The sequence below is a fragment of the Mauremys mutica genome, chromosome 7 (genome assembly GCF_020497125.1).
Source record: "Mauremys mutica isolate MM-2020 ecotype Southern chromosome 7, ASM2049712v1, whole genome shotgun sequence".
In the NCBI taxonomy this organism is placed as follows: domain Eukaryota; kingdom Metazoa; phylum Chordata; order Testudines; family Geoemydidae; genus Mauremys; species Mauremys mutica.
Window position 1 is genome coordinate 100,913,452 of NC_059078.1, and position 27,659 is coordinate 100,941,110.

Here is a 27,659-nt window from a genome sequence, read left to right on the forward strand (position 1 = left end):
AAAAGGAATGAACAGAACAGATAACCATCAAGTGATCCATCCCCTGTCACCCACTCCCAGGTTCTGGCAAACAGAGGCTAGGAATACCATCCCTGCCAATCCTGGCTAATAGCCACTGATGGACCTATCCTCCATGAATTTATCTAGTTCTTTTTTGATCCCTATTATAGTCTTTGCCTTCACAACATCCTCTAGCAAGGAGTTTCACAGGTTGACTGTGCATTGTGTGAAAAAAATATTTCATTTTAAACCTACTGTTTCATTTAGCGACCCCCTAGTTTTTGTTTTATGAGAAGGAGTAAACACCACTTCCTTATTTACTTTCTCCACACCAGTCATCATTTTATAGACCTCAATCATATCCCCCCTTAGTTGTCTCTTTTCCAAGATGAAAAGTTCCAGTCTTATTAATCTCTCCTCAGATGGCAGCCGTTCCATACCCCTAATCATTTTTGCTGCCCTTTTCTGAACCTTTTCCAATTCCAATATATCTTTGAGATGTGGCGACCACATCTGCATGCAGTATTCAAGATGCAGGCATACCATGGATTTACATAGAGGCAATATAATATTTTTTGTTTTATTATCTATCCCTTTCTTAATGATGCCCAACATTCTGTTTGCTTTTTTGACTGCCACTGCACAGTGAGTGGATGTTTTCAGAGAATTATCCACAATGACTCCAAGATCTCTTTCTTGAGTGGAAACAGCTAATTTAAACTCCACTATTTTATGTGTATAGTCGGGATATTTTCCCCATGTGCATTATTTTGCATTTATCAACATTAAATTTCTTCTGCCATTTTGTTGCCCAGTCACCCAGTTTTGAGAGATCCTTTTGTAGCTCTTCGCACTCTGCCTAGAACTTAACTACCTTGAGTAGTTTTGTATCTGCAAATTTTGCTATCTTACTATTTACCTCTTTTTCCGGATCATTTATGAATATGTTGAATAAGACTGAGCCCAGTAAAGACCCCTAGGGGACATCACTATTTACCTCTCTCCATTCTGAAAACTGACCATTTATTCTTATCCTTTGTTTCCTATCTTTTCACCAGTTACCAATCTAGGAGAGGACCTTCCCTCTTATCCCATGACTGCTTACTAAAATCCAAATATATTAGGTTTACTGCTTTCCCTTCACCCACTATTTCTGTAATTCTAGGAGGCAGGGGGAGGGGGAAAGCAACAATCAAGTTTGTATGAAAGAATTTCAAACTTTTTATCTTTATATTCCAATGCAGTGATTTGTTATAGTTTAGAGAGCTAAGCAACTGTTCATTTATACATCACAGCTATTCCCCATTTAACCCATAATAATTAAAACTAACAATATTAAAAGTATTTATTAGCTCTAATGACATATAGCAAAGCGTTTATATGTTTTGGCACATACTAGTTTCCTAAGTTAGGCCCTGGTCCATCAGGATACTTAAGCAAATGCCTACATTTAAGGACTTGAGTAGTCCCACTGACAACAGTTGGATTACTCACATGTTTAAGTACCTCAGTGACTCACCTGAACACAAAACTATAACAAATTTTAAATGTAAACAACATTATTCATGCAGATTTCAACTGTACTTACTGATAAATGAGATTTTATATAGAATTTTTTATTCTGAACAATCCTAAAAATCTCAGTAGAGATTGCATATAAAAACATTATCCATCCATCACTGAAATGCAGCTCTGAGGATGAATACATGCAGCTACTTTTTGACAGTAACTCCTTATTGCAGTTATTTTTAGGAGGGGCTGTGAAAGATAACTTCAGATGAAAGTACACTGGATATTTTTAGACAGGCATTTATTCTTACCAATTTAGATACCTTGACAAAATTAGTTGCCCACGGATATTGAAAACAAATAACTCTGTAGACTAGTTTCTAACTCTGTAGATTATTTTCAAGTGATTTATCTAAATATGAACAGAAAACAAAACAGTTGTATTTCACTATACAAAGTGAGATTATTTACCTGTTCTGTAACCTGAGTACTTCTAGATGCACTGGTCCCCATTTGTATTCCACTGTGGAGTATGCATATGCACCATGCACCTGAGATTGGAAATTTGTGCAGTGGCCACTGTTCCACACCTGTGCCTTTTGCCGCCTCATGCTCCAAACCAAGGGCATTAAGGGGTGGTGCAGACTGACCATCGCTCCAGTTCATTCTTTATGGCTAATAAAGTTATGAGCTGAAGTAGAGGGAACAGAGGGCAGGTAGTGGAATACAGACAGGGACCACATGTCTTAAAAAATAGTGAGCAGGAGGCCAATGGTTTTCATGAGTACCACTTGGACAAGATTAATATCCCACATTGAAGCTGGCTTGCTTACAGGAGGAAAGATCCAAAGTAAGCTTCAAGGAAGTGGATCGTTATTGGATGGGCAAAATTGGAGTAGTCAGTGGGGGGATGGCAGGTGCAGATAGCTGCCAAATGAACATGTACTGAGTTGAAAGTGTATCCTGAAGTCTTTAGGGACAGGAGGTAAATCAGGATAGCAGAGATGTCTGATTCTTCTGGATAAGTGTAGTGGTTATGAGCCCTGATGGAAAATCTTTTCCACTGGGCAGCACAACAATTGTTTAGTAGACTCCCTTCTATTATTGTTGAGAATAGACTGGACAGCTCCTGAGCGCACAGTATCCAGCTTGATGCCCATCCAAATACCAAGCTGTCAGATGTAGTGAGTCTGTATTGGAATGCTTGATACTGCCTTTGTGCTGCATCAGCAGGTTCTGGAAAGTGACATGCAGATGAGATGACAACTGAAGGAGGCTGGGAAACCAGAATTGTCTGGGCCAAATGGGAGTGATCAGTATGACCCATGTTTTGGCCTGCCAGATTTTCCTCAAGACTTGAGGTAATAAGGAGATGGGGGGGGTCGCAGGGGGGGAGGAAGGCATACATTATTTGCCCTGACCAGGGACCAGAAGCACATCTCCGATGAAGTTCTGACCCAAAGTCCCCCAGAGCAATAATTCACACACTTTTTGTTCTTGTAGGATGCTAAGAGGTTGCAGGACAAGGAGCCCCAAAGATGGAATATGATCTACTGAGTCATGAAGCGGTCACTCGTGGTCCTGAGAGAAGCACCTGCCGAGGAGGTCTGCCTGGGTGTTGGGTACTCTCAGTATGTGCACTGCTGACAGAATTATCTGATGTCAAATACACCAATTCCAGAGTTCTACAGCTTTTGTATCGGGGGGGGGAGAGATTTCACTCCTCCCTGTTACTTTACATAGAATAGCACGGTGATGTTGGCCCACATCACTAGAATGTGGTGAGACCTCATGATGGAGAAAAACTGCTTGGAAGCCTCTCAGACCACTCTGAGTTCAAGCTGGTTTATGGGCATTGTGGCTTCTTTCACTGAGTAAATGCCTTGTGCTGAATGTTCACCCAGGTGGGCATCCCAGCCAAAAACAAAGGTATACCCGATGAGAGAATTCTGTGGTAAAGTCAGAATGAACAGAACTTTGTTGGTCCTTGTTCTCCCACTAATTCAGGGAGACCCTCACTTCTTGAGGGAGGGAGATTAGTTTGTTTATACTGTCTGAGCAAAGCCAGCCTGAAGACAGTCTCCCAAATGAGGTTACGTAAGTATAAGACACTGTTACCCAGGAGGATGAGACAGGAGTACATTTGCAACTGTGGGCTCTCTCAGTTGCATGGGAAGATGTTTGACACCTGGAGCTCGTCCTGTGGGAGGAATGCCTTGGCTGCGATCAAGGTCAGGGTTGTTCCTATAAAATCTACAGACTGGGTTGGCATGAAAGAACTTTTCAATAATTTTACACAATCCTAGAGACTGCAGGATATTGTCCTTGGCTGCTGACAGCACCTCTTGGTAGGACTTCCCGGTCAGTAACCAGTCCTCTAGGTAGAAGACGACTGATGACGATTGGCAAGAGAAGTGAGCTGCTGCAACTGAGATAACTTTGGTAATCCCTTGGAACTGTTGCCAGGCTAAAGAGAAGCACCTTGTATTGGAAATGTGAATCACAAAGTGAATTACAGGAACCATCTGTGAGATGGGTGGATGTCCATGGGAAAATGGGCATCCTTCATATCTACAGCTGTAAACCCATCCCCTCTGTACAATGACTGGATGATAGATGCCAAAGGAAGCATTCTGAATCTCAGCTTGCAAATAAAAAACAAAACAAAAAAAACACACATTGTCTTAGATCTGCAGCCTCCTTTCTTCTTTGATCTGAGGGAGAAATTATAGTAGAACCTCTTCCCTTGGTGTTATAGAGGTATTGGTTCTATGGCTCTTTGAATGAGGAGGGAGACTAAATAAATAAATAAAATAAATTAATGGAGATATCCTATCTCCTAGAACTGGAAAGGACCTTGAAAGGTCATCAAGTCCAGCCCCCTGCCTTCACTAGCAGGACCAAGTACTTATTTTGCCCCAGTTCCCTAAGTGGCCCCCTCAAGGATTGAACTCACAACCCTGAATTTAGCAGGACACTGCTCAAACCACTGAGCTATTCCTCCCTCCTTCCCTACTACTTGGACAAGTCTCCTCCTATGAGAGGAATCCCTGAACAGGGACAGGGAAGCAAGGTTTGGAGGAGGAAGAGAGAGGAATTTGGTGTACCCTGATAATATTATATCAAGTCTCCATCTGTCTGTTGTGAGGTCCTGCCCACTATGGAAAAAGTGAAGAAACTGAAGAAGAGAAGACTTGGGTAGCATGGATGGCATCTGTTGATCATGGCTCCCAAAAGATCGCATCAAAAGTATTTCTTGACCTGGGGTTGAGGCTGGAAAGGTGTTGTTGGAAGAGCCACTTGTTAACTATGGTGTATCACAGGGATCGGGAACCTTTGGCACGTGGTCTGCCAGGATAAGCAACCTGGCGGGCCGGGCCAGTTTGTTTACCTGCCGCGTCTGCAGGTTCGGCCGATCGCGGCTCTCACTGGCCTCGGTTTGCCATTCCAATCCAATGGGGGCAGCAGGAAGCAGCAGCCAGCACATCCCTCGGCCTGAACTGCTTCCCGCCGCCCCCATTGGCCTGGAGTGGCAAACCGTGGCCAGTGGGAGCCGAGATCAGCTGAACCTGCAGACGCGGCAGGTAAACAAACTGGGCCAGTGCCAAAGGTTGCCGATCCCTGGTGTATCATCTGCCTCTTTCATGGAGGCTTATGAGGGCTGGGGCACTGTATGAGGGCTATAGGATATGGTTTTGTGGTACTTTCTTTTCAGGCCAATTCCAAGGAGAGATGCTCTTGAGTCTTTTAATGAGCGCAAAGACTTCATCTGGCTTGTTTGCTAAAGAGATTATTCCATTCAAAGGGCAGGTCCTCCCTGGATTGTACATCATGAGGAAATCCCGAACAGTGAAGCCATAATGTCCTGTGCATAGCTATTGCTAAAGCCATGGCTCACGATGCTGCATCAGCTGCATCTGCAGAAGACTTCCAGGATGATCCAACTATCAGCTTTCCTTCCATATCCTATACCAAGCTTGGTGGCATGTTTCTTGGTGTATGTGGGGGCCGGGGGAGGAGGGGTCTGATCAGTCTGGGTCAGACTGTGGCCTCAGAGCATATTCCATAAAGTGTTTCTTGAGTCTGTCTTCCCGTGCCTGTTTAGTTCATCTGGGAAAGGATTGGTAGGTGTTGCACCTGGAGACAATGTGGGCTTCTCTGGATACAAACACCAGAGTTATGGACTGACCGGTTAACCGGACACCATGTGAAACTGGAAGTAATCAGTTAAGCAGCAGCAGAGACAACCACAAGAAAGCAAAATATTGTACTGTGTCTGTATTGCCTCTTAAAAATAGGCACATCTGGGTTGCCTGTCCCCACCCTCACTCACAGGAAGCCACGGTGTGCACCACTTTCACCCCTCACTACCCCACACTGGGAGGGAGAGGCATTGTGTACACACACACACACACACGCTGGGATGGGGACAAGCTGGCAAACTCATTCTGATCCAAGGAAAGAACCTGCCTGCAAGGATGCTGTCGGCACTGAGGAGGAAGCTCAGATGCTGCTGAAGCCTGCCCTGGAGTGTCAGCTGCCCGAACTGTAACTTTGTTCAGAGTTACAAACATTTCAGTGTCACTGACAACCTCCATTCCCAAGGAGTCCGTAACTCTGACGTTCTACTGTAACTAACACTAATACTAAACTAAACTAATGGAAACTATTTAAGTGATTTAAAATGATATATTTACTCATTCAAAAAGGAGAAGCTTTGGAAACACTGGAGAAGTTCCATCTCAGATCATGCAACAGTAAGATGGAACTGGAGCAGCACTTGGTCCACACTGCCCCTTATGCCCTCAGCTTGGAGAGCAAAGGGGCAAATGGCAAAGATGCCGACCAACAGACACTGCTAAAAAATTCTGATTGCAGGCTCATGGTGCACATGCATTCCCCACAATGGAATACACATAGGGACCAGCACTCAAAGAACTATTTTATTGCTGATTTATTCATGGAAGGTTCTTAGATTCTTTTTCTAAACTCATGTGAATAAATGAACCAGAGTAAGCAATGCATCTTTTTTTTTTTAAATCTGTGAGTTACAAATACTCTGTAATGGAGCTTTACCAAATTTCATGACCCACTCAAGAAATAAATGCTGTTCAATTTCTTTGCACAGGAAATTATTCAAAACAGAAAGAAGTGTTGGGAACTATAAAGTTAAATAAGCCAGTCTATATATCAGGTACATTACCATTACATATGCCAGTCTTCACTTTGATTGGGTATGCAGTGCAATACAAGCCTCTCTCTTCATGTTTATTTAGTTCCAAATTGATGGTAGTGCTTTCCTGCATGTTTCCTCTCCATTCAAGTTCACTCATTTCTCTTGTTTATTAACTTGATGATTGCCTAAAAACCCTATTCTAATATATATCTAAGAACTTCTGAATTTTATTACCTGTTTGTTTTACATTTCAAATATGAGAAACATTTTGAATGGAAAGTGAACAGAGGCTGAACAGTTACTCACAGTCTCTCCAGGGATCTCAGTCCAAAGAAAGAGCCATTCTTTAACCACAAGATCTTGTTGTTACTCAGAATTCTGCAAAAAGTCATAAAAGAATCTGGTTAACAGATCATGATAATTTCACTGATTAAGAACATGTAATTACAGTAAATGATGTCGCTGTAAAATACTAATCATAAAATTCTCTGCTTCATTTGCATTTTCCTTTATAGCAGTAAATATAATAATCATTTTCACAAGTAGAAAGTTACATCATCAACATTCTCCTGTTTAACAAGCAAGTAAGTCAACAAGTGCAGCGTGGTTCCATGTGAAAACTGTGAAATTAATAGACATCTGCACAGCACACATTTGAAGAACAGCTGGTGAATGTTAATTTTTATGCTTGCATATGTCAACAAGCTGGGTGTGTGGATGAGGGTGAGGGGAAGGTGGGGGTATATGAAGAAACCTCTTTCTCCAGGCAACAAGACAATGGTGGAATTACATGGAACTGCTAAAACAGCGATGAACCCTTCCCCCATCTCCCCATTTTCAGATCCATACACCCAAAAGCCAGGGCCGGCGCAACCCATTAGGCGATATAGGCAGTGGCCTAGGGCGCTAATATTTGGGGGGCGGCGAGTGAGGCAGCTGGACCTTCTGCCGCCTCTGTTGGGGCCGCCATTTCGGAGGCGGGACCTTTCGCCATCTCTGTCGGGGGCACCATTTCAGGGGCGGGACCTTCCGCCGCCTAGGGCGGCAAAAAAGCTGGCAGCGCTCCTGCCAACAGCAATAACCTGCTCCCTATTGCATTGAACTGGAGCTAAAGGGAAGTACCTCCTCACACAGTTCTAGGTTTTGCAGGAGACTCAACTCTATTTTTCTAAAGTAGCAGAACAAAAACCTTTCCACATTTATCAGAGAAAAAAAGATTTACTTTTTTTCCCCCTTTCATATAGCATGTTATTTTAAACCTATCAGATGCTAATTTACCTAGTAGTAATTTATCTCCTAGTATTTCCTACTATAATTAAAATATAATGAACACTTATTTTGAGAATGCAGAACAGATTGCTGCTGGAGATGTGGGTGTCTTGGAGCCATATTGGCTCACATACGTTGGGATTGTCCCAGAATACAATCTTTTTGTCTAGAAGCAAGCAGGATGATTAATATAATGGATACCTCCTTAAAAATTACATCAAGAACTGTGTTTTGGAATCTAGCCCATCACCTTGAAAACGCTACAACTTACGGAAAGTTTGGTTCTCTATAGCAGTGCTTGTAGCCAAACAATTCATATTGCTTAGACTGAAGAGCAGATTGCTTCCAGGGGTAGGAGCTTGGCACAGTGACTTGGCTGAGCTGGCAGCTAAAGAGTGGGTAAAATTTTGGAGAAAAGGGACCGCAGACAAATTTGAAAAGATTTGGTCTGACTTTTTAGAAATTTTTGATTGATGCCTAGTGGATGGACACTAAGATGTTGTTCTCCTTTCCCCTTCCTACCCCCCTTTATTCCTTTCCTTTCCCTCCCTTTCCATTCCTTTACCTTCCCCCACCCCACCCTTCACCCCATCCCTGATTTTTTCAAGGGGGTGAATCAATAAAATATTAATATAAAACATTTTGATGTTGTGCACCAGCATATTTTGCATAGACATAATCTCTCAACCTGCCAAGGCCCAAACGCGGAACACAGTGTGTGACAAACTCTCAAAATGAGGGACACAAAAATAATTATCCAGGCAGGAAAACTTAATATGCTGTGGAATTCAATCCTGTCACATAAAGAACTCTTGATGAGTTCCATGATTTTTTTTTTTTTAAGACTAATGTAAATAATTTTCAACAATAAAAATGAGGGGATGCCCAATTTGTATACAACTTTAGGACTATGTTGAGTGACAGCCCTCAAAATAAGGAACACATCAGAAGTATGTATCAGTGCAATGCATCTCATTTAAATAGATTCCATAAACAAGAAGTTAGTTTAAAAGGAATTAAGGCTGGTTAAGTGTGACACTTGCCGCCCCTCCCTCCCAACTCAAATCCTTAAAAGCAAGGAAATCCTTAGGTATGTAGCAACCCTTATCTGTATCCTTACATCCTCAGAGAACATTTCTACTGACAGTGACTCCCCATTTTCACCAGATCTCCACCAGATAAGGAAACATACTACACACAACACATCAACTCTTCCACAGTATAACACAAAATCTTAAACATAACCTAAGCAACATTAGCAAATAAACACTACAGATTAAGCATGTGCTCTGTTATGGATTGTTAAATAAAGTTCAAAGTCAAAACAGTGCTAGTGTTTGTTCTGATTTTGTTTTATAATCTCCTGAACATCTAAGGCAGCCATATTTGATGCATATTGGTTGAATAGTTTTAAAATTGAGCATTTAAACTGAATATTTGATACATATACTGCTGAATTTTGCTGCTCTTTTAGGTTTTAGAGGTTTTTTGGTGTTTTTTAATTCTTTCCTTCCTTTTTATGGATCTAAACTTTTAAGACCGGGCGAGTTTGAACCAGCCCATGGAAAATGAAGTCCCCAAGGTAAGACTGGCTTGGCTTTGGAGGCTCAAAACATGACATTTATGTTATTCATATTATACATTGTGTCATTTGGCTATATATGGTGTTATGAAGAGATTGTATTTTGAGGTATATTGTTATGGCAGGGAGAATAAATATTACACTTGGACTGTTCAGTATGACCCAGATTTACAAAGATCTGTGTACCTTAGAACTCCCATCTCACTTCAGTATGATACATGCATTCCTGTCTTCAGATATTTGCCCTTATATGTATATATCATTTGGTTTTTCCAGTTTTCTAATAATTATATTCTGGATATAGAGACAAGATTTAACTCTGCTGACAAACTCCATTTGTAAATATAATGTGTGTTTCATATTGTTCACCACCTGAATTTGCTTCTGTTTGGCCCTAATAGCATAGATACAATACAATATTAAATTATCTGCATAAGGCAATTTCCTTGGACTGGGAATATAGTGAAGAAAAATATCTTCATGATGCTAATAAAACATGATTGGTTTAAGTTAAACAATGTGGTCACATCCAGTCACTATGTTTGCCTATTTTATTTTTTCTTAAACAGCATTCTTTTGGTCTTCAAAATTCTCATTTTTAAAAGACCAATGTAAACCCCCCCAAAAAGTTTAAAAATTAGAACTAATTAATTTTGCGTTTCTAAACTTAACCTTAAATTGTATACAGACCTTTGCATAATGACTAGGTTTCCAACAGTTAATTTTTCTTTACTCCCTCATCCTGTATACATCAACTGCCAAGAAGGTTTTATAAACATGATAATGTAAAGACAGCAAATGCTTACTTAATTAGGTATAGTTAAAATATGCAATTCAAGCCAAAAATGCAAAAACTTTGGTGGGTGGAATATTAATAAGTCATGGCTTCAGAAAAGTGTAATATCATGATAGAGCAGATGAAAATGGTTTCCTCATAATCAAAGCCAGTCACTTAGTTAGACTGTTCTGTTAATAATATGAACTTCAGCACTGGCAACATTTAAGTTACATTATATTGTATCGTACAATATTGCTAGATATTACATACTTAATCTTCTTTTCTAAGGATATTCACTGTGGGGATAGGAAAGAGTTGTGTGGCCATATTCTGGAGTATATTGATATGGAATAAGAATTTTAAATGCAAAAGTTTAAACAAACCCTTCCATGTAACAGAAGTCTGGCCTGAGGTCTGTACTCAAAGTTGAGTTTATTCTGAAAACTTCAGTACATTCTTTTCTTTACCAAAGCACCTGAAAGAATGGAAGATGTACCACATGTGAGTAGAAGAATGCTATATTTTTCTCACCCCTTTGTGTTTTTGTAAATATGCTTCTAGTCTGCTTCTAGCCAAATGCAGCATTTTGTTTGTAAATAGAGACAAAATCTAGAAGTGATGTAGAAAAATAAACACAAAAGCATCTTTTTAAAATGTAGTTATCTATAGGATTCTTGTTTTTATGTACCTAGTTACTTAATTATAATTGGCAGCTGTAACATATGCTGTGTTTTTATAATATCAGAAATTGATGCACTTGTGATTATTTTGATAAGAGAACATTAACCTTTAACATGAGGGGTTTTTTTCTCCTTATAAATCACAGCAGAACACAACATGTTAAATATTTCACACTTACTATCTACTATCTCAGCATTTTCACTTGTCCTATATTTTCAGATGTGTTAGTTGATTTCAGTGATAAAACACATAGTGCTAAAACAGCTGCCTACTTGCTATGTTAAAGTAATTATCAGTCTCCAGCTGTGTGCTAGGAGCCTTGCATTTTTAATTTTTTATTCAAATGAGACAAACATTTAGAAGATAAACCTTTTATTTCTTCAAGTGCCACTTCCAAAAGAGTTTGTGTTTAAATGTTTTACTTTTTCTAAATAGTTTCCTGGCAAATTTTCTCTGTTGCCCTACCTGCATTTTCCCTCTACCTCCAAAAAAGATACTTTCCAGCGTTCCAACCTTTTTTTTTTTTTCCAAAAAAGTTACCTTTAAGTAATATTCATGTGTACTGATCCAGCATTCGTGGGTCAGTGACAGACACATACTAGCAGGCTGAAACACTAAACCTATCAGATATTTTAGTACTAAGGATCCTAGGCCTCTTGATATGGAATAGGACTTTTAAATGTTTTACCCAGGTAAAGATTCCACCACAATTAGGAGGAAGATGGGAAGTTATGATGGGGACTCATACCAATTATATTAATATAAAAACACCCTTAAGTCATAAAGGTCAAAATATAAAAAAAGAGTAGCTGTAGCCCTCATAAGGGAATGCCAGGGTTATATCTATCCGCACCCTGTCCCTTTACAGAGTTGGGATCTAATAAGGAGGCCAAAGGAGGCAGCTCTGGGGAGCACTGTGTGGTTTCAGGAGAAGTGTTTTTTGGTGCTTGCTCCAGACAGACTCAGCAGGAGTAGGGCTTGCATAAGCTGTGCTAGTTTTTTGGATACAAAGTTCAGTGAAACTCCTGTTTTAAAATAGTCCTTGGTCTGGGAATATAAGAGCCTAAACATTAAATCAATAACCAATGGTAGGTTAAAGAAAAAAAAATCAGTGACAAGATCATGGGGAGTCTTTGATACTGGTATATCTTGAGATAATGGAATTTTATTTGCAGGTAAAGATTTAGTATCTGCATAGATTTTGTGCTACAGAAGTGTAGAGGAATTTGTCAGGTAGTCCTTCACTCAGAGACAACTGTTCTCAGCACTCTGACACAAAGACCCATGTTGAGGCAAATGTGTTAGTCTTATTGGATTTGGTGAAGGAGTAGAGAGATCAGACTGTACCTTTCCATCTCTTTAACTGAGCATCTCTGACTCTAACAAAGTAGCAGCTACAGAATGAGTGGAATAACCCTGATGCTCAGGAAACATGGGCTTTCAAAGCAACAATTCATTCTGGTGGAATATATATCAACGTATGTGCATTGAGCTCAGCCATTTGATGGCGTCATCATGAGCCAGGTGGAGGGCCAGTAGCCCACTGTCAAAATAAGTCAGTGGGCACTCAAAGATATGCTAGAGTCTCAAGTTGACAGCAGCTGAATCACAGGTCATTAGAAAAAAACCATTTAAAGAGACTGGCCGCATAGCTGCCCTGTCCTATTAGAAATCGGTTCAGAGATGACCACAGGGACCTTGGTAGATCAAAACCTGATGAACAGACGGTTGGGTCAGTGATGAAAGAGTGATCAATGACTGTCGCCACTGATCACTCATTGCATCAAGCAGATTCCACTGTCATGTCCTGTGGTTCCATAAGTGACCATAAAAGGCATCTAGAAAACAGGCAAGCTGGCCGGTGGTTGAAGAGTTCTGCATAGAAAGGCAGGTTGCTATTCTCACAGATCTTGGCCAGCAGCATGACAGAGGCCTTCTCACAGTGAATATGGGGCGGCGTTATGTTATTAAGTATCAGTAGCCGTGGCAACGGAGTTGCCTGTAAAGTCATGGTAACTATACTCATAGCTTTGTTAAGCTTTACATCAGGCCTGCACAACTTGTAAAGTAGTGAGGGCCATATTACTCCAAAGGAAACAGCTAAGGGCTGAAACCCCCCGGTCCCTGCTGAAACACACCCCCAGTGCCACCCAGTCCCCCCGAAACACACACCCTCCCCCCCCCAGCACCGCCTGCCCCATGGAAACAAACCCTCCTTCCCCAGAGCTGCCCTGCCAAAACAGCAGTATTGAACTTTGGTAATATGTTATAGCAAGCCCTAAGGTAGTAGGGCTCACCGCTGGATCACCTGCTCCCCTGCCACTGCCCGCCCGCTCGCCTACTCACCCCCCGCCACCCACTCGCCTACTCACCCCCAGCCTCCACCGCTGCCGCCAACTCACCTGCCTGTCCGCCGCTGGCGTGCCTGCTCCCCCCACTGCCAGCTCACCTGCCTGCCCGCCGCTGGCCTCTTACCTTCTGCCGCTGCCCCTGCCCCCTGCCACTGGCTCACCCTCACTCCCCCGCCTGCCACTGGCCTCTTCAACACCCCGCCCACCCGCCGGCTGGCCAGCCAGCTAGCCGTTGGCTTACCCCACCCTGCCGCTTGTCTACTCACCCCCCGCAGGCTGCACAGTGAGCCCATGCGAGCCACATGCAGCCCGTGGGCCGTATTTGTACAGGCCTGCTTTACATTGAGCAGCCTCGTGTGAGATGAGCAACACCAGAAAGAAGCACAGTACTCTGCTGTTGAATAGCAGAGGGCAAGGACTGATGTTCTAAGTGTCCAGGCACTCGCACTCCAGGTTGAAACCAGCCAATTTTATGGCAAATTGTTCCGAGTGTTGACTTCGGATGCAGTACATTAATGACCTTAATTAATGTCACATTGAGGTAAACCAGATTTGGATCATGCTGAAGGTGTTGGCCACTGAGGAAAATGTTTAATTCATGACTTGTACTTGCATTACACAGATGAAATACAAGAAACGATCATGGAAAAGCTCAGCAGCAGATGCCATCGACTATAATAGTCTGCCATGAGCTTCATACCATCATTCAAGGCCTTGTTAATTTCTGAGAAGGACTGAGCTTGGTAGCTGCAGCAGATGTTGTTGGCATAGATAATCTTGCATGAGAGTGTAGTTGGCAGGTCTCTGATGTTCACATTGAACAATAATTGGTGAAAGAACTGAGCATTAAGGAAGGCTGTTGATCTGACACCTCCAAGAGCTACAGCAGTTGCCCACACATACTCTAAACTGCCCGTTTTGGAGAAAGAGCTCTACTAGTTCGACCACCCAATGTGGGGCAATGCAAGAGAGTTTAAACAAAAGGCCTCCATGTCAAACGAGGTCAGAGGCAGTGGTCAAATCCAGGAAGACAGCTCCTGTCTTTAGATTTTGTTGAAAACCATTTTTGATAAAGGCGGTCAAGGCCAGGATCAGTGTTCATGTCACACTCCCCATCAGTACCTGGCCCAGACAAATTAATGATCCAACCAGTGGACCAAATTCAGTGACGAATCCTGATTATGTGCCATCTGACTGTGACCCTAATGTATTGCCATCCTTCAATTTTCTGATGGAAGGAGTTTAAATGTACAGGCCTACACATCCCTTATAGATTCCAAGACCAGATGGGACCCTGTATAACGCAGGCCATAGAGTCTCACCAATTTAATTACTAGAGCATATCTTTTAGAAACATATCCAGTCTTGATTTTAAAATGGTCAGTGATGGCAAATCCACTACAACTCTTGGTAAATGGTTCCAGGGTTAAATACTCTGATCATTAAAAATGTACACCATATTTTCAGTCTGAATGTGTCTAGCTTGAGCTTCCAGCCATTGATCACATTATATCTTTCTCTGCTAGACTGAAGAGCCCATTATTAAATATTTGTTTCCCATGCAGGTACTCAGGGAATGTAATGAAGTCACCCCCATCCTTCTCTTTGTTAAGCTAAATAGATTGAGCTCTTTGAATTTATTACTATCAGGCATGTTTTCTAATCCTTTAAACATTCTCACAACGCTTTTCTGAATCATCTCCAATTCATCAGCATCCTTCTTGCATTATAAGCACTGGAACTGGACACAGTACTCCAGCAGCGGTCACACCAGTGCCAAATAAAGAGGTTATTTTACCTCTAACTCCTTCTCAAGATTCCCCTGTTTATGCATCCAAGGATCACATTAGTTCTTCTGGCCACTGCATCATTCCAGGAGCTCATGTTCAGCTGATTACCACTACAACCACCAATTCATTTTTAAAATCACTCCTTCCCAGGAGAGAAAGCTAATAGGAAGTCAGTTCTGTCATTAGACAATGAGTGTTACAAGCATTTCTTATGTTACTATGTATTGGTGTTGAACACAGATATGAGAATGTAGCAAGTCCACTTGATATTACATCTTTCTATCGGCTCACTGCTTAGGTTACAATCTGAAAAGATTCCATTTCAAATCTTGTGCATGACAAGCTGACAAAAGTATTTCAATTCCAGGATAGAATGGTTGCCCTCTTTTATTGGAACAAAATTACAGCAATAAATATCAATGAATCTTTATTTGGAAGACTAATAATGGACTGGATGTGTCATGTTCTAGGTTGTTTAGAACTGCAGAGATAGGACTGTTAGGCAGAGAGAAGGCTAGGGGCAGAACCGGGTACCCCATAAATCAGCAATTGGAAGAAGTGTGGGAGGTGAGAGTGACATTTAAAAATATCTTTGCTGAATTGACATAAACTGGGATGGAGGACATTTACATTGAGATGCTGTGGTATAAAATGACAGACTATTTTTAAGGTTTATAATCCTTCTTCCAAGTAAACAACATATAATGTTTATCCCCACAGTATGCATAATTCATTTGACAGTTGTAGTACAACAACTTAGAATAGAACTTGCAACACAAAATAGCAGGGGGTAAAAAAAGCCATTGCAATTGTGGGCTACATACGCAGAGATAAACATCATTGTCATGGATGAGGACAACAACAGTCCCATTCTTTAAGATGCTGATGATACCAAAACTAAAATAGTGCACATAGCTTGGGTAGCTGAATACCAGAAGGATATTAATCCTAACCAGTTGGAAGGGATTTAGAGAGCTATAACAAAATTATTAAAGATCCAGACAGACTGACTTACAAGGGAAGTATTGACAGCTTCCCTAAATGAATAAATAGGATTGCTAGCCACCTACAGATATTGATGTCTGAACAGGATAGAGAGGGAACTGGTGTTTGAGGTATTCCAAGGAGAATTGGGCGTATTTTTATATACACACAATTTTTTTTGTCTGTATGGCAATTTACAAAGAAAGTAAATCATGGTGTCTACCCAGATGAGTTTGAGCAGAAGGAAAACAAACAATTTCAAGAAATATTTTTCTAAAAGCAATGTCTATTAGACTATCATAAGTGTGCAAAACATTTCCTAAGCAAGTAAGTGTCAGTACTCCTCCTGGAGGAGTTCACAACCTAAGAAAGCATTTTACGAGCTAAATTATGTAGTCATCTATTTTCTTACACTCCCAATCCTCACTCCACCTATAGTACCTCCCTATTCTTTTACCAAACTCCCATCTCTTGACAAAATTATTTTTTCCACTAGCAATATGGCCAACCCCAAACATTCAAAAGCCATGAGTCGGACACAAATTCACTAGAATGGTTTAAAATGGGGGTGGGGTGCGGTAATTATACATTTAGGAATCTTTTTTTCGCCTTCTGCTTGAGTCTTTTGGGTGCTCTTGGCTCAAGTTCAAGATTTTCTCTGCAACCAGAAAAGCTAGAAACTTACTTCTTAAAAAAAAATTAAATTCTCACCCAACCCCATGCCTCCAGGTGCTGGGGCTTAAAATTAAACACCAAAGAGCTTGTGACTCATACTGAAATTGTGAGAAGTGACAACACTGCACTGGGAAAATTATGTGACTTGAACCCTCCCTTGTGCAGCCCAGTTCTCCTCCTTTCCTCTTTGAGAGCTCTGAGAAGTGAGGGTATTGACTTTCTGGTTGCTCAAGGGCTAAAAAGAGAATATTTGTGAAAGATTGACACTGCATGTGCTTCCATAGCTCTGGGCATGCTCCTACGGCTGTATTTCATGCAGAGGGAGTGCAGAAGGGCCTTAAAGAGCTCTTTGCCATCAGTGCAGATGAGGAAGGATAGCTTCTTTCCAAGAGTAAGAAGGATCATTTCAGGGACAGAAATGTTGATTCCTGTTGCTTCACTCCTTTCCCTGCAGTAGCCCTCCGCAGCTCTGTCCCCTTTGGCAAGAAGCAATGTGAGTGTTTGCTTAAATGTAGAATGGAGCAGTGAGGAGAACAAAGGGCATTTGGAGAATGGCTTCACGTAAATCCCCTCCACCACATCTCCACCTGAGACCCAAACCCTAATCTTAGAGCTAGTTAATGTTACATTGAATAGAGAGAGAATGTAACTTTTTCTGAATCACCTTATGTCACAGCAGGGTAAGGTATGGAGAATCCAGTACTCCACAACCTTAATGATTCCTTCTTGAGACAGCTAAACCTCAAGCACACCAGAGGAGGCACTGTTCTCAATTTAGGGCTTATCTACACTTGAGATTCATTACTCCACCACAGACTTCCCATGTCACCTCAGACAAGTCACTTAGCTTCTTAGTTCCCCTGTCATAAATTGGGGATAATAGCACTGCCCTAGCTCACAGGGGTTTTGTGAGTATAAATAGATTAAACGTTGTTTCAGATTAACTTGATTTTTTTCCAAGATAAAATGCCTTGCATCCACATACAGAATATTCTCTCCCTCTCTCCCACCCCAAATTATCTGGTGTCTCAACTGGAATTAATTATTCCATGCTGAAAATGAATTTACTGATATTCAGGATGAGCTTTTTTACAACAAAGTGTGGATGCAGCCCCATTTTAAATCAACTGTTCTGCCTCTGGAAGTCCTCCCACTGATATCCCACATTGCTTTGCTGCACACCAGCATTGGCCTGTCTGTTAATCTGTGAGCCCCTCAACTCCCTAGGATCACCGTGACCAGTTGCAACCTGTCCATTTAAATGCTGATGCACAGCCAGGTGTGCTCCTTTTGCAATTCTAACTCATGGCATGTTCACATAACCAAAGTAACATACTGATTACATAGCAGCCACATACAGCAGTCATGCCCTATGATTTTTATGGTCCATTGCTGAGGTCCTGGACTTCCTTGCCTTCTAGGCAGAGGAGACAGTCCAGTTCCATCTTATCAGCTGTCACCAGAACACCAAGATATGCATAAGGATAACCAAGCCACATGAAAGAGAGGGGGCACTTCCAGGGCACACTCCAGTGCCGTAACAAAGGTTATAAACCTTAACCAACAGGGTTATAAAAGCAACAGGAACAAAACCAGGATTTCTGGTAGAACTCAGGTTGTCTGTTCCTACCATGAGGAGCTGGAACACAGTCTATGAAGGAGACTGCCACCAAACCCCAGCATGTTGAGGACACCACCGAAAACACACCAAACACAACCCTGAGCAGGAGAAGACCTGGGAAGGCAGGATCTCTTTGACCCACAAACCCCTGACATACAGACAGTGTCAGAGAGCCCAAGGCAGAAACCCAACCTGACAGTGCTGGGGAGGGGACTTCTTGCAGTAAGTATCATGACCCATAGTATGATACAACTGTAGACGGGGATTTAAAAATTTTTCTTCCAAGTAACATCAGGGTGCTGCTGTGAGTTAGGAGTCTCTCCAAGTAATTAAACAGGCCTTGCAATACAACTGTCAATGCATGTGCAGCAGCCAGTTTGTATTAATGACCACCGCAAACACAGCACTTCATAGTATTTACTCCTTGCTGCCTGACATCGGTTTGAAAATGGCACTGGTTTGCAAATCAGATGAATTGTGGGATGCATGGAGAGGAATCATGTAGGGATTAAGTATTGTTTATAAATTGTTTTGAGTTATTTGAATGAAAGGGCCTTTAAACATTCTTTGCACTTTTGATCGTTTCACTGCACATATAGTATTTAAGATGAAAATGAGACATTTAATTATAATTGATGATAATACCACATAAGTTTGTAGAAGGATCTTTTGGTGTGAAAGACAATCGAAACCTTCAGTTGAAACTTATTGGAAAATAAAACTCTAGGGTTAAAACCTAGACACAGTATTTTCTTTGGAACAAAAGTATATTGTTCTCTCACTATCCTTGCTGGATGCTTTTCCCCAACACTCCTTCTGGGTGGTAGGAGAGACTGTTAGGTCACATTAAAAATAACAAGAGCAGAGAATTCTTGCATAAATCATTGCAAATCTGCTTTAATTATCTAAAACACATTTGAGAGCATGTTTATTCAAGCAACACCACAGTCCAGACAGTGAAACTGAACATTCACATCACTAGCAGAACACAGAACTCTAGTCTTAATCCAGATTTTGGTTCATTTGAATTAAATCTTCAAAACAAAAACAAAAAAACCTAGCTCACTGTCTGTCTTGCACACGGTGTCGGATCTTAGTATGATTCCTTAACAGTGGGGAAGTTCTAGTTCACAGCTTTTGAAACAAGCTCCCTCAGCCACAGGGCCACATTCATTAACTGAACAGGACGAAAAGCAGCAGGAATCAAAGCATTACTAATGGAACTGTAAGTACTTCAGAAAAGCAATATGATTGGCTCTTTTACTGTATTTGTCAAGCACTGGCAAACCTTTAAACCAGACCGATCCACTTAAGTAAAGCATATTCTTTTCTCTTTGTTTGTAAACAAATGAATTTGACTGTCCAAATACCGTCAGACCTAAAGGCTTTCCAGTCATGACAGGAAACACTGCAGAGAGCTTCAAAAATGCAATCAACTGTATCCAAGAAATTCAACACCTGGAAAATCTATTGCATTAGTGGTTGACTATGGAAACAAATCTGATAGTATAAACAGTGGTTAAAGAAATCCAGACAGCACAAAAAATGTGCAATCACATTTCACTAACGCTCATACAACCTTACAATGCTAAAAGCCTAAAACTAGAGCCTTGCACGGATACAAAATTTGTGTCTGCATCCATCCACGATCCGCAAACATGGTCTGCAGATATCCGCAGATTTGCAGGCCACTGCCTAAAACATCTCTACTATATATTTCACATTTTAATGTAGCATTTGTATGGATTTGTAGAATCCTCATAATATGCAGATTAATTTTGCCCCCCAAAATTCATGACACTAAATTCATGGCAGCTTTTTAAGGTGTTCTCTTAAAAATTTAACCATGATCTGAAATGTTCTTTGAGGAGACTATGCTACTAGGAACACAAATCTCACTTCAAAAGTTACCAAATTATACATTTTTAAAATGTGTAAGATATGAGTAGCATTGAGCCCCTGGGCTGTGCTATCACACCTACTGTAATGTTTTCCTGTGTATGGTCCCATTCCTGTGCTTAACTTTATATGACTACACTACTGATTTCAGTAGAACTACCTATCTGCATGAAGTTAAGCATGAGAATAAGTAAAAAGAACGAGGAGTACTTGTGGCACCTTAGAGACTAACACATTTATTTGGGCGTAAGCTTTCGCGGGCTAAAGCCCACTTCTGTATTTTCCACTGCACGCTTCTGATGAAGTGGGCTTTAGCCCACAAAAGCTTATGCCCAAATAAATGTGTTAGTCTCTACGGTGCCACAAGTATTCCTCGTTCTTTTTGCTGATACAGACTAACACGACTACCACTCTGAAACCTGTCACCATGAGAATAAGTGTTTGCAGATCAGGGCTTATATCATGTGCTCTTTAGAATAAAGAAATATTCCAGTTTACCACTATAAGGCAAATTAAATCTCAATAGCCCGACTCTCAATAGCAATTGTGTGGTGGTTTACTGATTGGGGACTGGGTCAGGACATCTGGGTTCTAGTCTCAGCTTTGCATCTGACTCATTGTATGACCCTGACTAAATCACTTGCGCGTCTCTATGCTTCAGTATACCTATTTGTAAAATGGATGTCGTAATACTTGATTCTTATGGGAGTTGTAAGAATGTTTGAAAAGTGCTTTAAGAGCTTTTGAGAGGAAAGGTGCTATAAACTGTAAATGGATATGTACTTTTTAAAAAGGTTATTCATGCATTCAGAGTACTAGATGGGTGCATTTTTATCTTAAAAAAGGATTTATATGAAAGATTAACAATGCAGTAAATAAATATAGACATGGAAGTCAGCTTAAGGGATAGGGATGTAAAGGGATTGTTGAGGGGTATACTATTAAAAACTAGTTTTTGTTTTGTTTGTCTGGCAATCCAGTTGAATTTGAGTTAAGGTTTTAGTTGTTGTATGAAATGCAGACACTTCCGCAATTCAGTGCTCACCTATGGTGCAGAGGATATAAGGAGGAATGAAACCACTAGCTGAGAGTGGGACAATAGCCACCAGCAGATGGTGGCAGTGCTGTTGAGTTGTTTATAGGCTTAACACTTACCACACTGCCTTGAGCCAGAGGGTGAAATCTTGACTCCATTGAAATCAATGTAAGTTTTCCCAATGATTTCAGCGGGTCCAGGATTTCACCTAGAGTCCAACTCCTTACACAACCCATTCTTTATGAGCATGAGGGTTGGCTTGAGATTACTTGCAGAGAATGGTAAGGTGACGGTAACAACATGCTAAGTGATAGAAGACAGGGAGTTTCCAGAAGCAAATACATACGTGCTCAGCTAACCTAAGCCAACCTCCATGGCTTAGCTGACCAGCAGCTCTTTCTATAACTGGCCAGAAACTACAACAGTTCACAAAGACTGTTTTTGTAAAACAAGCCTTGACAGGACCCAGGGGGAAAAAACAAACAAACAAACAAACAAACAAACAAACCGATATTCCCCTTTTTCAAGGCCATGTGGTCAATCATAGTACATTCAGGTTGGAAGAGACCATCTAATCCAATCCCCTGCTCAAAGCAGGACCAACGCCAACTAAATCATCCCAGCCAAGGCTCTGTCAAGCTGGGCCTTAAAGACCTCTAAGGATGGAGATTCCACCATCTCCTTTACAAGGTAAACAATCCCATTTTTTTCAGACTCTCTTCATACAGTTGTTTTTCCATGCCACATGGCCCTTAACTGAACTCCCTCAAATTCTGCAGGATCCTTTCTTTCTCTGCCGTCTTCCCAGTTTCAATTACTTACAGTTTATCATGCCATACATTTCTCAGTGTCTCTAAGAAATATGTACTCAGAATTTTCTCTCAAATACTCATGTGTCTCAGCTCCTATAGCAGACATAAGCAGAATACATCTGAAATACTTAAAGAAAGAACAGGGAACAACAGTCAAATTCTTCATCAACATAGGCATTTATCTTATTGGCTTGCTTTTATAGCTACCATATTTTAACCCAAAGGTACTATTAGGAGATTGGATTTTGCTGAAGTGAAGCCTGCAATGGCATTTCTCCCCCTCATGATGGTATATATTAGCTACTATTAATTCACTAAATACTTGCCAATCCCCATGGGAAATTGAAGGGCTGGCCGTTGCATGACAAAACACACATTTCTTTCTGGCTGATCTATATGAGAAAATACTTTATCCTAAGGAACATTAAAATCTTTGATTTGAAAGAGCAGGATTATCACATCTAAATTCTGTTTGTTCTTTATTCCTTGGGCCATTTGGCAGGGAGGTATGGGTGTCAATAAGAACCTAATATTCAGAGCTCAGCAGTCCAGTGGTTTTTCTTAAGATTACATGGAATTGCACAGATTTCAAAAAGGAATGGAGCTTTAAGAACAAATAGGAAGTGGCGAAAAAGTTTCTCCAAAATAAACACACGAGTGAAAGCTTGAAAACAGATCAGCTCCTGGTTCTATATTGTTCAAGTAAATTAAATTACAAGTTTATCAGACGATAATACCAAGTAGCAAATTACTAGCATACAATTACTATTATCTCTTGTACTTGAAGTTACTGAAATTTTCATAAAATATTATATTGTATTTTAGAGATGGTGTGTACCAGGTCCTTTACCAATATCACTACTATGCTTCAAACATAATTAGAAAAAATATTTTTCCACTTATATCTGAATACCAATTTAGAATGTAAATTAACAAAGGCTGTTCTTTGCAACTCAATTGAAAAAAAGATTGATAGTTAATATTTTTCTATGAGAACATAAATTTACCTCCAAAAATATTTGCATATGCATATCATAGGAGTAGATGGATCAGAAAAGGAGATTAAAAGTTGATACTTGAATCTACAGTATTCTTGTAATCAAAAATATAAGAATGTGGAATAAAACACAGGGACATTTAAAAGCTACTTATTACTGAAAGACTAGATTTTTTTAAAAAATCATAACAGCACAGTAATACTGTCCCACATCTATCAATGACTTACATTTGCTATCATGAGGCCATATGAAATAATCTACAAAAAGCAGTCCCAACATAATACTGTACTTTCAGCACCAAAATTTTAAAAACCCACATGAGAAATTGCAAATGGATATTTGGCTTGTAATTGTGCTCTAACTTTCCAATTGACAATTGATGAGAGTGCATACACAAAATTTGCTTATATAAATGCGGAAGATCAGTTTGAGGTCAGTTTGAAAGTGTGGCCCTTTTACTCACTGGTTGACAATAGAACATTTTATTTATGCATTTTAAATAATTCACAGCACATGCTGATACAAAGTCTAAAAGGAGAGGCAACATATAAATAAAGCTTTTCATGGAGGTCCCTCTATTGATGAAGTATAAATTCAGCTTTCAGACCTGGATTCACGAAAGCACCATCACTTTTAAGGCCTGAATTTAAGGCTCCTTTAAGGGATGCTTTCCTGAATTGGGGCCTTACAGAGAAATTTCAGTGACTAATATGAAAGACTCACCAGGTCAGGTATGAATCTAATTGTTAACAGGACATAGCTAGGATGCTATCCAGTTTATGGTGAAAATCAGAACATTTTTGACAGTTTGAGTCCAAAAGGAATATGAAAAGCTAAAACAATTCGTATGGTATTTAATTCCTCCTCACTCTTTGCCTAAAAATATAAACACTAATAAATGAAGTGAGAGGTTTCCTATAGCTCTCTAGTGACACAATAACCTCAAAGTACATATTTTGGAAAGAGTTTCTGTTATTTCAGTCTTACAATTAACATATATCAAGTTCTTCTGTCAAAAAATGGGTGTTATTACATAAAATGTTCCATTTCAATTAATATTCACGTTTTCATCACATAAACCTTGAAAATCTAAATATTATCCCATACCTCAACTTTGCTTTTCAGTCAGTGAAAACTAACAAATGTTGGCTTTCAGTCTTAAATATGAAAACCCAAATTTTGTCATTAACATTTTTTGAGGATTTTTTTTTTTTGCATTTTTGTGAAAAAAGTTTTTAAGAGGAATTAATCACTTCCTGTCCAACTCTATTCTACTTAATGGTTTAGAACCATGAAACTCCCTCTGTATTATTTTAATGAAAATAATCGGTTTTGATTCTATTTTGGGAATTTTGTGCTTCAAACCACTATGGAGTCAATGAAGAGTTAAGGTAGTTCAGGTTTATTTTATTTATTCTCTTAGAACAGCCTAAATAGTTGTGCTCAGTGGGAACCAAACCTAGCCCAAAGAGCTACACCTATGCTTACAACATTTATTTCAAACAGTATGTCATGCCACAACTCTAAGCCACACAGAAATTTGAAGTTATGTATGTTTCTTGTGATTCCATTTCCCTCTGCCACTGTTCTCCCACAAACAGTTCCTGTCATAGCATTATCCTCCAGAATGGCAACTATGGCATCATCTATCTTCCCAATTTGGTGTTTGATAGGCTTTATCGCTTCCACCTGACTTTTCCATAGTGTGGCTGTCATAAACAGATAGTTAAGGGTTAAGGTCTGTTTTACCTGTAAAGGGTGGCACTCAGTGGTTTCAGTGTCAGAGAGGATGATCCCAGATGTTGCTTCAAAATTTGCCATTGATGAGTTGATGGAGGGAAAAATACATAGATGCTTTGAATTACATTAAAAAATTCAGCAGCCTCACTAGAAACTGATGCTGCATCACTGACCACCAAGTTCAAAGAATGAGAACTGCAGGGGACAAAAAAAGCTCAAGGGTTTAACTCTCAGATGCGTGTCTGCACTCCTCTGTTCTTTCCCCTCATGTTGGCACCATTATCATAGCCTTGATCTCTCATGTCAGCTATCGCAATTCCTGTATCTTCCAGCTTTTTACGAAGCACCTTTGTCATACCAGCTCCTATAGTATCATTAATGTCAAATTCTAGAAAATGCTCTCTGACAATCACCATTGCAGGGACATTTTCACTAGGTTCTGTTGTTGTTACAAACCGCACCATTAAAGTCATTTGTTCCGTATGGCTGATGTCAGGTGTGCAGTCCAGAATAACAGACTAATATCTTGCTGACTTCAGATCTGCCACAATCTTCTGTTTGACTTTTGTTGCCAGTAACTATCATAGAATATCAAGGTTGGAAGGGGACCTCTGGAGATCATCTAGTCCAACCCCCTGCTCAAAGCAGGACCAATCCCTGACAGATTTTTGCCCCAAATATCCCCTTCAAAGATTGAACTCACAACCCTCGGTTTAGCAGGCCAATGCTCAAACCACTGAGCTATCCCTTCCTCCTCAACTATATGATCTCATTTTGAATTGTTTTTCCAAGGTAGTGGTGTGTGTACATTTCTTGGGTGCTGACTCTTCTTAGATGCTCCTGGAGTACAGCATCAAACTCAGCCATCTGCTCCACAATTTTAAGGACGTTTCCATTGTTCGGCACATACAGCTGATTTGAAGTGCCACACCGTGCTAGGTTTTGGGTAGCAAGCATTCTCACAATGGCAAGGAGCCTTTTCAGAACATTTGGCCATTAAAGAGACTCTAATGCACTCGTCTCTTGACGCTCATCATCTACGGTGGCCTTTAACCTTAGTCTCATCTCAAGTTCTTTCCACCTATGGAATGCTCTCTGGTGATTTGCTGCCTTCTCATGGCATGTCAGATTTATAGCCAGATTTTTCCAGTCCTTTGTTCCTGTAGAACCCAATGTGGATGGAACATTAGACTGCAAGAGTTTGTAACAAAAACAGTAGGCAGCATTCTGGGTTTTTGAGTACATAAGCCATGGCCTTCAATTTGTCACCATTGAGGATTTCATGCCAGTAATGTGTTGGATGGAAACATCTGTTTTAATTGTCTTTGGAGAACGTGAAGTTTTCCACTTGCTGTGGCCCAGGCAGTACAAGGAAGTCCCTCAGGCTACTGCTCAAGTGGGTCCACAGTCCTGGATCATCTAGACTTAAGGAACTAAACTCAACAGCAGCTGTTTCTTGTGGCTGCACCACACTCTTCTCTGATCTACACTTTTCTTCAGGAATATGCATGGTTAAATCCGTTTGAGATGGAGATATGGATGTTGCAGTAGCTGCCAGGTCACCTCCACTCTGACTAACTGGAAGATCAGGCATCTCCTTACCACTCACATCCTCACTGGGGCTGGAAGGCTCACCATGAACATTTGTGTCTATGTATCTCAGGTGAGTTCCTTCCTGCATAGACAGAAAGCAAAGGAAGCTTTTCTTTCTTTTTCTGAATGCTGCTCTAGTGGGGCGTTTTTTTCTTTCACTCATGACTACTGTTCTGTGCCAGCTATAGTGACTCTCAACACTCAGTTGAAGAGGACAGATAAGCAGGCTGGTAGCAGGGCCTGAGTGAGGGAAGATGTCAGCGTCTTAAGGGCCTAACTGGCTCCTACTACTTCAGTTGACTGCCTGTTCTCCTAAAGTCGGTTCAGGGAAGCAACAGGAAACAGGAAGCTCCCTGAGAAGCTGGTGTTAACCAGTCCAAGATCCTGGGAGTGCTAGAGAGGTACATAAGAGGCTCCTCCTTCTCTCTCTCTCCCTGCAGCTCCTGCTGCTTTCTGTTATTCCCTCTCACCTTTTCTCCTGGCTGCCTGTTGTCTTGTGCCCTCCTTCCTCCAGCACAGCACTCCACCATCTCTGTGCATCTAGAGCAGAAAGAATACATATGCACCAACAGCAGACACAGTTTTTTACACTCTGGGTCCTAGTGGCGCTCCCCCCCGCCCCCAGTCTGGAACCTGAGGCGACTGCCTCAGTTTGCCTCATGGTAAGGCCAGCCCTGACCAGCACAGCAGGGAATGTGCCAATGCACCCATAAAACACATTTGCTTCCCCCTGTGCACTGGAGAGCTCTGACAGGCAACCTGACTTCCTTAAGGAGTATTGCTCCTGCTACTCCCTCTATGGGCAATCTAGCTTTGCAGCACTTCCAACTCAGAGCAGAGACTAACCAGCATCAGCTAGCCCAAAAGTGCTTTAGTATTTTCAGTAATGGAAAACAGGCACTCACTCAGCGCCCACCTGGCCCTTCAACACCAAATTACATGCAGTCCCCCCTCTTGTGAAAGGAAAGTTTTGTTCTCTTGCCATAGGAAGCACTGCAATAACTCTTCACTGTTTCTTTGACTTTATAAAATAATATCCTCAAATATTATAAAATATTAATAGATCATGTCTTAAGTACTAGGTCAATCGGACAGCAGGGGCCACTGATCTTTCTGCGTGCATTCTGCTAGTAGTACTAATGGTCTCATTCAGCTAGATCATGAT

General features: G+C 40.8%; 1 protein-coding gene across 1 annotated transcript in view; it reads right to left on the bottom strand.

The window, feature by feature from the left end:
- Positions 1–27,659, bottom strand: part of ADGRA1 (adhesion G protein-coupled receptor A1) — a 472,051-nt gene that overhangs the window by 393,704 nt on the left and 50,688 nt on the right. Inside the window, exon 2 of the mRNA XM_045025299.1 lies at positions 6,992–7,063. Coding sequence (XP_044881234.1) covers positions 6,992–7,063 — 72 coding nt within the window. The remainder of the gene's footprint in view (positions 1–6,991; positions 7,064–27,659) is intronic.